Source organism: Dreissena polymorpha, chromosome 5, assembly GCF_020536995.1.
Source record: "Dreissena polymorpha isolate Duluth1 chromosome 5, UMN_Dpol_1.0, whole genome shotgun sequence".
In the NCBI taxonomy this organism is placed as follows: domain Eukaryota; kingdom Metazoa; phylum Mollusca; class Bivalvia; order Myida; family Dreissenidae; genus Dreissena; species Dreissena polymorpha.
Window position 1 is genome coordinate 112088635 of NC_068359.1, and position 15983 is coordinate 112104617.

At 34.5% G+C, this 15983-nt stretch overlaps 1 protein-coding gene across 1 annotated transcript; it reads left to right on the forward strand.

Annotated features, from left to right (window-relative positions):
* The first annotated feature begins 50 nt into the window (after window positions 1-50).
* On the forward strand, window positions 51-15343 carry LOC127831549 (serine/threonine-protein kinase Nek4-like). The gene is made up of 14 exons (XM_052356530.1): window positions 51-354; window positions 2651-2920; window positions 3278-3378; window positions 3635-3731; window positions 4500-4607; window positions 5243-5392; window positions 6955-7242; window positions 7625-7789; window positions 7824-7892; window positions 10046-10076; window positions 12323-12374; window positions 12567-12657; window positions 13062-13497; window positions 14725-15343. Exons 1-13 carry the CDS (start codon window positions 259-261, stop codon window positions 13173-13175), a joined length of 1632 nt encoding a protein of 543 aa, XP_052212490.1. The 5' UTR covers window positions 51-258; the 3' UTR covers window positions 13176-13497; window positions 14725-15343.
* The last annotated feature ends 640 nt before the right edge of the window (window positions 15344-15983 follow it).

Here is a 15983-nt window from a genome sequence, read left to right on the forward strand (position 1 = left end):
ACGGCCCACCGTAAACGCAGGGAAAAAGTCTGGTTCCCGATTTGTAAATGATTATTTAGCTGGTCCCAATCATAAAGGAAGTAGAAGGACTTTGAAAAAGAAAGTTGACAAGTTGTATTCTGTGAACTTGTTCCAATTCTTAGTATGGTGTCCATATTTATGCGTAAATTGCTCTTTTGTAAGTGAAATGATATTATTGAAAACATTTTAATGTTTTGACGTAGTTTTTGAATAGGACTCAGAAATATAATTATAATAATGGCAACCTCGGACGAGTTTGTTATTGACAGAACCCTTGGTGAAGGAGCTTTCGGAAAAGTCTATCTGGTTACTGGATCAGACGACAAGAAAAAGGTGACATTTTTGTAAACGTTACTGAAACTGCAGTTTTTTTTTGTTGTTGTATGAATTAGATCGTAGTTTTTACGCTTAATTAAAACAAACGGGTATCCAAGTATATTGCGAAATCGAAAGTAGACCAATTAATAACCGAAATAAATTGGTTTGTTACGTCAGACAATAACAACATAAGTAAATGTATTAATCATTCAATCCATGTGGGTCACATGGGAGGCACTACACACAGCACTTGTCCGTATGTGCATACGTTCGTCCCACAGGTGGTTAGCGTGTGGCTTAGTTCTGGCTACCATAACTTTAAATGTCGCTTTTTATGATTTTTGACTGGCGCGACTTTATAGGTACAGGTCTGTCAATACTATATAAACTGTACGCTGAAGTTTCTTTAGCTACGTGTGGCTATGATATTAATTAGTGAAAACATCATTTTGAATGATAAATAATCATATTATAACGAAAAATTTACTTTTCTGAAAAAAATCACTATCAAATATATATACAACAAGGTATCAACTCAAAATCACCCCAAAACGGGGTGCATCGCTTTGAACAGCCATATCTTTATCAATTATGCAGCGATTTTCACGATCTAGGTCTTATTCAACGCAGAAATGAATTTCCTTTCTGGAAATGTATATGTCTTGCATTATTTTTACACAAGCTGGGTCAACTTTTAAGAAATAACACGATACACAACTCGCAAGACCCAGTTGACACTGATCAGGCAGTATTTATGAATGAAAACTCCAGTTGTAAAGACACACCTCCACATTGGACCAATGAAATCACTGGTGTGTTTAAAATGTCAGTTAGTTGAAATGTATGTGATCAAAGGTTTCAAACGGCGCTGAACAGTTATCTTGATGCATAATGTAACGGCAAGCACGGTTATAATGTTTTTTTTCATACGTTTTATTGAATTATGGTATCGAGGTTTGTGAACTTTGCAGGGAAAATGCCCTTTACTCCGTGAAGATTTCAGTCTTAAATACTGCCTGATCAGTGTCAACTAGGTCATGCGAGTTGTGTATCGTGTTATTTCTTAAAAGTTGACCCAGCATTTGTAAACATATTGCAAGACATATACATTTCCAGAAAGGAAATTCATTTCTGCGTTGAATAAGACCTAGATCGTGAAAATCGCTGCACAATTGATTTTGAGAAGGTATATAACAAGTTGCATACCTTGTTATATATATATATATATATATATATATATATATATATATATATATATATATATATATATATATATATATATATATATATATATATATATATATATATATATATATTTGAGAGTGAATTTTTTTCAGAAAAGTTATTTTATCGTTATAATATGATTATTTATCATTCAAAATGATGTTTTCACTAATTAATATCATAGCCACACGCTAACCACTGGTGGTTCGTCCCGAAACTTTTAACGCTTAGATAAATGCTGGGTGGATCTTACTGAAACATTTAGAGTTGAATAACGTAATGTGAATATGATCGTAAAGAAACCAATTTTTGCTTCCCTGAGTTTATACATAATTTATGTAATTTATAATTTATGACTCTTCATTTATTTTCCCACTTCGTATTTTATAGTCCTAAAATGTTGTGTTTTACACAATTATAGCGTGGATCTTGAGCAAACTTTCACAGCAAAATTACCATAAAATGTAAACGATCAATATGGACGGATTTTTTTCTGCGGCCACTTTAGGCTTAATTATGGCTATTTATATTTTTCTGTAGAGAACATATAGTCCTCAATATTCTTTGAGCTTACCATCTTTTCAACTGCTTGATAGATTTTATTGATACTTAAACAGCTGAGTTATGTTAATGTGAAGATGATGTATTGTAATGAAACGGGTTTGGCAAAATTATGGGTATTGTTCTCTGTTCTTCTACAGAATATATAAATCCCGAAATTGTGTACTCAACTCCTCTGCTTGCCAAACTTCGCTCATACTTTCAGAGATGAATTGCTATAATAAATCGCCAAAAAATTCAATGTCACATATGGTACCTTTTTGCTCCCAGGGAGGCGAAATATTATGTTGATGATTGTAAATAAATGAATGTTTGCTATGTAATATAATGTTTGCTCATGCCCACATGGGCTTGAAGAAACATTGTTTCCCAACGTTGTTTCAACGGAGTGGACGCGTTATTTGTAGATAGATCTACAATCGGTATTGATACATTAAGGTATATCCACATATACTTTCATTTCATACAACCAATTTCCCATAATGCTCATTTTCCTAAACCGGTACATTGTTTTTCGAACATCCAGTATGCTATGAAAGTTATCGACCTAAAGAAAGCGCCAGATGAAGAACGTGAATTAGCCCTGCGAGAGGCTAGTCTTTTGAAGACTTTGGACCACGATAACGTCCTCAAGTATACGGATTCTTTCGAAGCCAATGGCGCCCTGTGTATCGTCACGGAGTTCTGCGCCCACGGTGACCTCTCTGAATTTTTGGATCGACGGAACTCGACGAAGACGAAGTTGGAGGAAGACCAACTCACGGAGTGGTTTCGGCAGCTGGCAAGCGCTTTAGACGTGAGTGAAATAACGCACACTCTATGTGTACGCTCGACTCATACAAATACACATGTTTAATGTTACGAACGTCAATTGTGTGGAACGACATCGATGTAACAAACATCTAAATTGTTGTAATGATAATTTATAGTGCCGATTGTCACATTTTTATTTTATTTTTCGTATATTCGTAATGTTTTATTCTATACCGTAATTCTAGAGCACATACGCTGTCGCTGGTGCTTTGAAAGCTTCTATTTAAATATATTTAAAGACCCGCATATGGGTATCATTTTTCGACGTTATTTGTTTTTGCAACTGGTGGCTTGCATGCTTGGCTATGATTGTGTATAGCATATATCTTTTGCATGCCAGTATTTACACGGGAAGAAGATAATCCATCGAGATGTGAAGACCCCAAACGTATTTCTTACAGACAAGTGGACAACAAAACTAGGGGATATGGGTCTCGCCAAGTAAGTTGCGTTTGACACCAAATCCGAATTGAATTGATTGCAAAGTCATAGTTTCTGTCCTAATTCCATCACAGTTTCCCTAATGTGTATCTGAATGTTTAAAAATCGATCATTAATTGAGTTCAGCTGAGTTTATTATTCAGTCATATACAAGGTTTAAGCGTTATATTTGTTGCGTAAGCTATTGTGAGTGTTGGAACCGTATATGTTGATGCTTATTAAGCCGATATTAAGTAACGTATTGTTGTTTTTTAAGAGTTCTTGAAAAACCTAGTCAGAAGGCGGTGACATTTTGTGGCAGCCCTTATTACATGAGCCCGGAAATATTCTCCTGCAAGCCGTATGGTGATAAGGTAAGTGTGTTAAGCATTATAAATATAAGAATATCCCTTACACTACATGTCGAGTTGTGTAATATCAATGTTTTAACCCTACCGTTGCAAATTTGAGACTGTTTGCACCCAACGTAGTTTCAATATTACAACCCCCAGCTATATATGTTCAATATTACAACCCCCAGCTATATATGTTCAATATTACAACCCCCAGCTATATATGTTCAATATTACAACCCCCAGCTATATATGTTCAATATTACAACCCCCAGCTATATATGTTCAATATTACAACCCCCAGCTATATATGTTCAATATTACAACCCCCAGCTATATATGTTCAATATTACAACCCCCAGCTATATATGTTCAATATTACAACCCCCAGCTATATATGTTCAATATTACAACCCCCAGCTATATATGTTCAATATTACAACCCCCAGCTATATATGTACAAGTATTCAGGAAGAAAAACTATCCCAATCGGTCTTTGTTGGTAGCGCGGATTCGATACTAAGCTCGTTAGTCGTTCGCTTTTCAAAATGCTTTGTTAGTTTTTTTATGTGATGACAGCACGTTAGTTTTTTTTATAGGATGACAGCATACGGAAAGCAGATACGAAGCTCGGATTCCTACAGGAATAAAATACCATCCGAAATAAACTTTATTAAAGAAAATATTATAATACTGTAATAATCATAATATACTATTATATATTATATGATAACATAATAATAATAACAAAAATAAAAGCTAACCGCGCAGTATTGCTGTATGTTGCAGAGCGACATCTGGGCTCTAGGTGTGATTGTGTATGAGATGGCGACGCTCGAGAGGCCTTTCGACGCAACGTTGATGCATCAGCTGGTCTTCAAGATCGTCCACGGCGGGGTGAGTGCTGATAATTCATATCGATGAGGGTTTTGAGCGTTAGATTAGTGTATCTTACTTTAACGTAAAAAAAATCATACAATAGTTTCATACATAGCCCTCACTGAATCGTCACCCTAGTGCAATACTCTTGTTAGTAGACATTTGGTCCTGAATTTGTAGTTTAACAAATTCGCATCCGGTACGTTGCTCTTAACAAACACGTAAAGTCGTTTTGCGATTTACATTTTTAAGCAGCATTCCGGAGTGCCGGGTGATTTTAAATCTGTTTCACGGGGAACAGTGCAACCATTATGCCTCCAACGGAAAATGAAAAATATAACTGATAAAATGTCATAAAAAATCTACGATTACTGAGGGTTAAGGTCCAAAGGGATCATCCTAATAAGTGTAGCTATAAAATAAAAAAAATGTGTGTACTATTGTCTTTTATACATAAACATCTACATTACTTTGGAAGTTTACATTCACATTAAGTATCGGGATAGCTATTTTTTCAATATAAATACACACTGCTGGGCATCTGATTTCCTATATTGATTTAATGACCCGGCTACGCCATCTACCGCCTGTGGAAGTAACTATATGTCTCAAGGTGTCCGCAAATATAGACAAGCCTTTTTGTGCGTTTTCAGCTTCCGGAAATGCCAAAGGGCTACCGACAGGAACTGACGGACATTCTCGCCATTATGCTTCAAAAAGACCCGGATATGCGTCCCAGCGCGGCGGTGTTGCTCGGCCACAATTTCTTTAAAGGAATGAAGGCACCAGCTTTGCCTCCCAGGGTAGGTTAAGTAAGCGTATTTGGGTTGAACGCCATAGTAACATCATTGCTTCCCTGCGTTTCGATAAGTTATTCATCACGCCTTAAAGCGTAGGCAGACTAATGTAGGAACTAATTAAAGTCTCTTTGTGGTTGTGTATTGAAAGAGAAAAGAAAATCGGGAGAAAATGTTGTATACATTTCACAAACCTAGTTTATTTTTTTAATTCCTGAACTTGTAACCACATTTATTTGTTGCATTTTTTACAGTACTGATAAAACAGACCGTATATATATGTCATGAACACTACGAGAAATTTCATAAATAGTGTTATTAGAACATATGTTCCAAATCACAGCCTTGTTTCTTTGATAATTGTATATTATAAGACGATTCAGCGAGATTTATTACTACGCATTCATATGTTAGTAAACGATTTTTCTAATCAGATAAGTCCCTTAAAATAATAGCTTGTTCTTTTATCATTCTGAGTGGCTAAACAAACTGTCAATGAAATCCAGTCCTCAAGACAATTTAAAAATAAAAGAATATAACAATAAATCATTTTAAGTTTATGATACATGTAATAGTTATCCGCCGCCATAGGCGGAGGGATATTGTTTTGGCGTTGTCCGTCCATCCGTCCGTCCGTCTCTTCTGTCCTTCAGTCCGTCCGGCACTTTTGTGTCCGGAGCCATATCTTGGAAGTGCTTTGGCGGATTTCATTGAAACTTGGTATGAGTATATATATGGATAAGAGGATGATGCACGCCAAATGGCATAGTACACCATTGGATAATAACGGAGTTATAGCCCTTTGTATCTTGAAAAAAATGCTTTTTTTGTGTGTCCGGAGCCATATCGTGGAAGTGCTTTGACGGATTTCATTGAAACTTGGTATGAGTATATATATGGATAAGAGGATGATGCACATTGGCCTTGTCCATCCGCCCAGAATACTTTTGTGTCCAGAAGTATAATGGCGGGGGATATCATTTCAACGAATTTGCTCGTTGTTATTGGAAACTTATTGAAAACTTGTTTATCCACTACGTATATAAAGTACAAACAAAAATTACCCTAATCCATGGGTTTAGGTATTGTAATGATTTAATTGAAGCGACACCAAAACGTTTGTCAATGTGACTTAAAATCATATAACATGAAAACGTAGTTTGTGCTTAGGGACTATTTTAATTCAGAGTATTGTCTAATATGTCGATGATGGTTTGTTACACACATTGATAATCGGTGCACACGTTAATATACTAAAATAATGAAGATCTTTACTTATGATTGATTGATAATTGTCGGCTCTAACTAAAAGTACCCCGGGAACTCTTGAGTTTACTACAATGTACCGCGGGTACGAAAAATGTGCTGAAAGGCATCGGCCTTACTGCGGGATACTTTTTGGTGTATATTTCGTACCCCGGGTACTTTTTAGTTTACTTAATAGTACCCGGAGTACTTTTAATTGAGCCGACAATGCCCAATGGAGGTCTATTACGTGGACGGTTATTTGTGACACACAGTGTTATACTTAAGTAAGGCCGATCTTTACTTAATCCTTGTCTGTCAAGCCCAATGCAGCTGGAGCCTCCGGGTTGATCAAGTCAAGGTATAACATCCAGCGACCAGACCCAGCACGCGGCCCTAAAGAGGACATTCGCGCCTATAAAGACCACGATTTGAGCTCTTTGCTAGACACGCTGTCGCAGATTCGTCAAAAAGAAAAGGCGGATGCCAAAGGCGGCGCAGCGAAACCAAGAAATTTGGGACTGACGTCGATCCTCATTCGGACCTCCAGGCCAGCTCCGCAAGCAGATCCGGAAAGAAAACAGAAGTACAAGAAGACTGTTGCCATTAAAGTGTGTACATACGATGTATATTTATGTAGCATAAATGCTATGTTGCTTAATTCACTTAAAGTTTGTGTAAGTACTGCGCCAATACCAAAGCTTTTATTTGTTTGCAGAGCGAAAAAATTGTGTTTGTGTTTGTGGCATATGAACAAATCAAAATATAGTTCTAATCAGGGACCCTGATCTAATAACGGAGATTTCCGTACAATGTATTTTTTTTTAATAATTGCGTGTTCTCCTTGTACATAAAAACAATTGCAATTGTATTTATCTCTAATTTCGAGATGTTCTGGTACCATAACTTATGAACTGTTATTCTTGTTTGTTATTCATTAACGTTGTACTTTTTGTGAAAACATATTATAAGACCGAATTTACCCGCTTTAAGTCTCCTACTAAGCCGGATTTCGACATAACAATGAAGCCAGATGGGAAAAACGAGGACGAGATGGCATCTGCAGAGGTGTCCATTTCCGGTATAAAACTGGAGGACAAACAGGAGGAAAAACTGGAGGGAACAATGAGGGTGCACGCTGGCACGAAGCTCAACGCCTGAAGATTTCAGCAAGACGCTCATTGACGTTCAGAACAAGACTGCCACAGAGGCGATCAGCGTCATGCAGATGATCGTCCGTACCATGACAGGCGTGTTTCCGGTAGGTTTTAAGCTTTGGTATTAGAATAGGATTGTCCGAAAAGTTTATGTAGAAAAGATGTGTTCGGGCTTATTATTTGAGGTCACTAATGCAGGGGCGAATGCCAGGATTTCTGGTTAGGGGGGAGGGATATTGAAAGATTTGCTGGGGGTCCAGGGTACGTAAGGGCCCCTGTTGGGTGCAGGGCAAAGCCCTGTTAGGGGCCCCGGGGGAGCCCTGTTAGGGGCCCCGGGGGGCAAAGCCCCCTGCAGCTCCACGATTTTAGTGATTTTGAAGGCTTTGACAACCACTTCTCGAGCATGTAACGCCTTATGTACTTTCATCAAAGTACCTTCTTATAATGCCAAAAAAGTGCATAGTTATGTTGTGTACGAAAAAGAAGAAAAATGAGTTAAAATAGGTGATTTAGATCTAGTTAAGTGTGAAACATCAAATGAATTGACTTTACACTGGCGATTTTAAGGGCCGCGTCCGCCCCTCCCCCCCCCCCCTTAGATCCACCTATGTTATGTAGTGCCATAACTTTGATAAGCAATTAATGTCCCTTTTGTACTTATAACAATTCTGGTTTTCATGCAAGTGCTCCATAATCTCTATATCATCTATTTTTAAGTAGGAGTATGCCCATTTTTATACTTTAAAGAATCCGTTTAGGTCTGCGTGCAACATGAAATTAAGGCTAAGTTTTGTGTGCAACAGGCATATATCTTTGTAACAACTACATATACTCAATTAAATATTAACATGTGTATTTGGGATCATCATGAAAGGTTTTAGATAAAAGCTTATAATTCTGTCTTGTAATTTAGAAGATTGATGATCCTTTTTGTAATAAGAAATTCTGGTAAACTTTTGCGTGCAATAACTCCTATTTGCAGCTGACATGTTGACCTAGCATGGGTTTGCATTTTGGGTCAATTGTTAAGGTCAAGGACTCTTTCTAAGAAAAGATAAAAATGTAGAGATCAATAAATTCATTTAGGATGGCGACATTGCGCGATTTTGTGTATAACATGCTGATCTGGCGAGGTATTGAATTATTTAGGGCGAGTGAGCTCAAGGTCACTAGCATTACCACTCAGTCTCCCAGATACGCATTTTAACCGCTTTTGCATTCCCCTTACAAAATCAAATTTAAATTGACATTTCTTACCATATTCAAATTTTAGAGGCTTCATTTCAAACTCTTAGATGCTTATGAGTAGCAAACAGCACAAAGCTTGAACAGTCTGCGAGTTAGTTGCAGGCTGTTCAGGTTTTATTCTGGTTGCATATAGCAATTTTCACTTTGTTTCTGAGCGGAGAAGGGTTAAAATATAAAAAAGGCCTGCTCAATAACTTGAGTTTGGATGGTGGTATTTTTCTGAAATTGTGTGTGCAACTAACTTAGGTAGCTTACATGCAGAATCATGATGGCATTTTGGGCCAGTTGGATCAAGGTCAATTTTACTAAAACATAGGAAAAACATAAGCTTGGGTTGAATGAAGATATTGGGCAATAAATGTTTATATGTAGCATAGACGCCGCACATATACGTTGCATTTCGGGCCAGTTGGGGCAGTGTCATTGTAACTAAAATACTCTACTATACTTCATAACTTCTACAGATTTTCAACTTCAGAGATGTATGTTTAATAAGAACATTATGTGCTTGGCAGAACACGTAAATTATACTTTTAAAGTCAACGAATAGTCGAGTCCGCTGTCTTTGCACAGTTTTAGTTTATCCTTTCATTACCGTTATGAATATTATATAAACGAACTTATTGTTGTGTTTGAGAATTTCATACTTGTTTTTGCTAATTGCGTTTTCGTTTTTTAGTATTGCATAATTGTTGTTGATCATAGCATACTTGAATTTTAGCAACTCACATTTTCACAATAGTCTTTCTAACAAAGATTATTTTTTGAATGAGCTGCATTTAAATCTGATAAAGCTATATATACGTTGTATGTTATATGTTATCATTGTCCGTGTCGATGCGAATCTATAATAATAAAGTAATTTGATTGTTTTAGGCCCGTTTATAAATTGCAGTGTGTTGAATTGTATGGACTTTAAGATCTTAGCTTTTAATTGTTTGATTCTTAGTTTGAAAAAATTACATTACATCTCCATTGCCCTTAATCTTGTGATGTGTTTTATTTGCAGCGAAACATAGACGATGACGCGTTATCCAGTAGTACGTATCCAAAGAGTTCCCTATTCCATCAGAAATAATTTAATGCATACTAATATATCAACAGGTCTTTTGAAACAGAACAGAACAGAAATTTTATTACGACTAGTATATAGTACATCGTCGGTCTAAACCATGTAATAATAAACATATCAAGCAAAACAGCTTTTGTTTAAGTATAAACGATTTCGTTTGTAAACAATATTATTTAAGTATGCAACGTCGTCGCCACGCTGAGGCACGACGAGGTATTTGCTTCGGCTAAATTTCACAGACACGAAGATGAATTAATTAATATAAGACCTTAACCTCTTTAATGATTTAATTTTATATAATACTGATAATAATATGTAGCAAATAGAAATCGAATCGTTATTGTGTTGTAAAATCAAATTTTCTTAAAAATAGCGTGTTATGATTTTTAACACAATATTAATTACACGATGTAGACTTTACTGTAAAGATTACAAGATAAACAGGACATTTTTTTGCTCTTCCATTCAAAGTTTCCTGGGGTACGTATATCCATGTCACACTACAGTAACTGGTGACAGAATTATATACCTGATCCTCTTTTGCAACTGAACATTACCCGCATTGACAACATGTTTGTTATACCCCTACCAATCAGAGTTGTACGGAAAGGAGGGGGTATGGTATACTGATTTCAGGTTGCCCGTCAGGCCGTCCGCACGTTGTATTTAATTCCAGGGCATATCTTGAAAACTGTATGAGGTTTCCACTTCAAAATTGTTGGTTAGATAGATCTCAAATTGCAATGAACAAAAACATATCGCATGCTTTAATAATTTAAGAGTTATTGCCTTTTGTTATTGTTGTTTACATCCGTTTTGTGAGGAGCATATCTTGAAAAGTATGCGATGTATAAACTTGGAAATGAAAAGGGATGTACAGTGCACAAGAAGCATCCACATTGCCTCCAATGTTTAAGACTTATTGCATATTTAGTTGTTATATTTAAATTTTGTAGGGAGAATATATACATTGAAAGCTATAAGAGGTATCATCTAAATGTGTAAGTAGATCTGATTTAGGGGAAGTGCAACACACAAGAACCATACCTCCTGCTTTCGTATTTTCACAGTTAGTGTGAATGTTCATGCTGAAAGTTGTCTAATGCATATCTTGACAATAAAATGAGGTATTAAGGCCAGTCTTGCTATTCAGCAAACTTGCTTTTTATAGTAACAAGTGTTTAAAATGAACTAAAATTGCCCCTTGGCAAATTGGTAAACGAAGGGTATTTCAGGCAGATCATTGTCATTTCTGGTTTAATAAAAATTGCATGTTTGTATTGATGTTCAATAGGGTTCTACAGCTAGCATAAAACATATAATTTACGTTGTATATTAAATTGTATAATTACATACATACTATTATTAACATTAAATACTTGTACTGATATTTATGAATCAGTCTTGGTGATTACTGAATGCAAGTACATATCTGTCATTCAAATTTACTATTGAAAAATAAATAGTTAAGGTCATAAATGAAGGCTCTGACTGGATAGGCCTATTAAGATCGTATATATTATAAAAAATGTATTTTTTATTATAATTGTTCTGCTAATAATTGTCATATGATTAGGTTTTAAACTTGTTATTGTGCGTCGAATACCTATAATAAGAACGCGTATGTGCGAATATAAAGTTATGCTTCATGTGTTGTTAGTGCAACATTTTGTTTCTTTATTTATTTAGCAAACTAATTTTTTGCATTATTTTCATGCATTTCATTAACACGTTATCCCCTAACGGAATGTCCAATGACACTTATAATGAACCTTTAATGGATTACAAAATGTCAGATCACAAATGTATTGACCTGCGCACCCACTGTTCATGCATTTGCTATATGTATGTCATGATCACACATCCTGTAGTTCGTACCAAAGTATTGGAATAACGTTGTGATGCATGTTTTGATGGTCAATTTAAAGATTCAGTCGTATGTTAATAAATTCCAGTTAAGTTGAAATATTTTGGCAACAAATGTATTAGGCTAAATTGTCATGTCAATTTAAGTATATATGGCAATCTTATGTTTGAACTTTGTATAAAATCCAAATAAAACACACGCATGTCTGATAAATCAAATGTCGTATCCTGTGCTGTGTATTGTTAGAAAACACAAAACCTTAATGCTCGAAAATAAAAGATCAATGCTATCAATTTGCTGTCTTGTTCTATAAGACCCCAGTAAGCTGCACTTACATATCTTTCCAGCTTCCAAGGACCCTCAGGCAGTCATGTTGCGGCAGATCGAACACTTACAATAGTAGGTCAAGTTTTGTTCTATTTAAACATCCTGAACACACCTTAACAATTAATCTTTTGTTTTCTAAATGGCATTTTACGGAAAAATCTATCACCGAGCTCCAAAGATAATAACAGAAAAAGACCGTTAAATTTTAATAAATCTATACTATGTTATTTATTTTGTACATTTCAATACATTTATCATTTTCAGTTATTGCACGAGGATTCTGAACAACGACATGGAACTGTTCCAGGAAGTGTACACACTAATTGGAATGGAGAAAGACGAACACAAACTTGAGGTTATATCGTCATTTTGTATAAATGTCATTGTAGATTTCGATATTTAATGTTCTTAATTGAAATATATGTGAACGTTATTGCGTTTGATCATTTGGCTTGGATTGGGTAAAGGTGTTTCATTGATTTTCAATTACGCTATTCCTCTATAAATTAAAGTACGTTATATTATTTTCCAGAGCATTCTTGCATGTAAAACAAAAATAATTAGTAACCATTTTGTGAGTGATTGATGAATGAATAATTAATTAATTTATCTATTTATTTAATATGGTTTTTCTTGAGGGTTTTTTTACTGAAAGGGCGAATCGATTTTTCTATGCACACGGTTATATAATGTATATATGTTGGATATTACACTATGCCATAAATTGTTATTTACATAACATTTGATTTATTGTTTCAGGAACAACTAATAAGCATATTGGGCCACGAAAAATTTGGACTGTGCGGCGTACACTTGATGTTTTTGAAGAACTTTGAATACAATATTAGCAAACTGCAAGAAAAACGCATTTGAAGTGGGTTTTTTCAAATCGTATAATAAGCATAGTTTATTATTTTATAATTCTTACCTATATTCCGTTTAAAACTGCTATTTCCCTTCTTCCCTGCACATATATAGATCAGGATCGGCATTATTCCATTGTTGTTGATTGTTGAAGTGTAAATATGGTATATGACTATAGGTTAGTGTTGTTGAATATATCGTTATTAAATAAACAATACTTTTGCTTGTTTGTGTTGACGACCTCTATCTATTTGTTGCTTTAGATGTGCTTTTCAAAGAATATTCGCCTGTAAAGAGAAGATGAATTGTGTTAGGATACAAATAATTACAGGTATTATTGTAAGTTTTTATGATATTGATGCTTTAAAATGTTATACGATGTATATATGTGAAACTCTAATTATGCATTTTCATATGTTCATAAATGAAAATGTTTCAAATAAATTAAATTAATTTGTATTGCCTAATTTATAACAAATATTGATTTGTTAAATCTTAAATGTTACGAAATCACTGATCTAATGTTTTCAGCACGTGAAAATACATAAGCATGTATTTGTTATTCCCATAGGCAGGAATTAATAAAAGATCTTGTCCGCTCAAACGATCCTCCTGTTCATACGATACTGTTGCAGACACAAATGATAATAGTGTATTTGGATTTGTTTGCATATTCCGCCATTTGTCTTCGTCATACTTGAGAAAATATTACATCTCCCAATTATTGTAGACTCAAGTGCGACTCGTGTGCTTAGTTAAACTCATAATGACATTTCATAGAGAATGAAAGAGAAGAAATTCGGATTCAATATATAATCGCAAAATTATGACGCGCTGTCATTTTCCATATTATAAATATAGGATCTGGCACGAGTTGTCATATCATACCATATTTTATTAAACGAGTTCAGGAATTGTGTTAGTAAGCGAGCCTTTGGCGAGCAAATAAAAATAAATATTTACGCAAACATAATGATAAATCCCGAATGTTGTTAACATTTCTTGACGTCGCAACGTCATTTAAGCAAAATAACAGTTTTGAATAAACGAAAACTAAGCCAATGAAAACGCTGAAAAATGTTGTATTACACATTTGTATAAAAATATGTAAACGTTATATTACATGGGAAACAGGGTATGGCATGTGATAATATAAAAACTGAGTCGAATGTGTGCGGACACAACTTCTCTTTAACTGATTTGTGGGTTTCAATAAAACTTTGATAGCAGAAAAAACGGGTAACCTTTAAGGCTTTTCTACGACGAATATTACAAGAATTATGACCCAAACATATGTTATGACGGGGATATTTGTAGTATGGAACATATTAATTACAGTATTCGTTGTCCATTTATTATTGTATGTTAGTGTCCAATTATGTTGCTTATTTTTGTAGATACAATAGTTTAGGTCGGAATTTACATTTTTATCATACTGCTTAGCAGACACTTGTGTATTTCTTTCTTTTAATATTTATGTATATCTTTTTTATGTTTGGAGTTCCTCTTTGTGTGAAAATGTTTTACTGTTGTTGTTTTTTTTAAATTTGTTTTTCAGTATCTTGAGGTACTGTATATGTACGAATGTCTTTAGGATCGTGTATCAACGCAGCAGTGTCTATAGAGATTTGTATTTATTTCTTGTTTCCATTAATATGCTGTACAATTATCTCGAGACGGACGTCGATTCATATTGTTTAACTGCTTGTATTGTCAGAAGTTTATTATCTCGAAACAAACGAAATGTAATGCTGCTAAAAATCTAAGTTATATTCAACAATATCTGAAAAAAAATGTTTGCAGACTAATCTCCTCTTATTTTTGTACAGTGCCCCATATTAATTGGAGGATTCCACTATCTTTATTACTATTTATTTATATTTAAGACATTTATAATATAAATTATAACGTTTTCTTATGAAAGAACAATTAAATATTTAGTTATGTATAATTTTATATTGTTAAACCAATTATGACATTTTGTTTTCAAAGATTGTTAGTAATGTGGGTGCTATATGTATTCACAATTCATTTTCTATCGATTTGCAAAATATATCTGTGATTAATTCATATGTATTGTTTAACTGATTTTTATATCACATTTATTTTCGTTCATGTTATGCAAGCGACGTGTGAATATTCATTAAAAAGCAATTAAATGCAAAACTGCCAATAAATCTGTTCGTGTGATTATTATTCAATATACCTGATAATTATCAAAATATGCTTTTTATGTATCGTTACAATAACACAAGGTTACCGAATAGCAGTATTTGGTCTAAGCATAGGATACATATATTAACCTCAACTACGCCTAGACAGAAACGTTGCTATAGCACGGGGAACTTTATCAATGGTTATTTACCAACTGCCAAACAGTTACAAAGGAGAGAAACTTTGCTAAAGCACGGGGAACTTTATCAATGGTCATTTACCAACTGCCCAACAGTAAAAAAGGACATAACTTTGCTAAAGCACGGGGAACTATATCAATGGTCAGTTACCAACTGCCCAACAGTCTGTAACAAGACAATTAAGGCACTAGACACATCGCATAAATAGCAGGAACAGTGCATAATGTTAGACCGAGTTAATAAATTGATGAATTGTTATTTTATGAATTATTTTTTATTGCGATTCTTTTGCGAGATTGAGTAATTTTAATTTGACAGTTAAAAGGCTCCTATATTAAGAAAAGTAATGGAAAACCATTCACAAAGAGCATTGAATAAATGATTGTATAAAGGATATTTCATTACAATACTACAACTAGTAATATAGTGTATTTATGAAATACTCATTAAAATACGTCAGCGG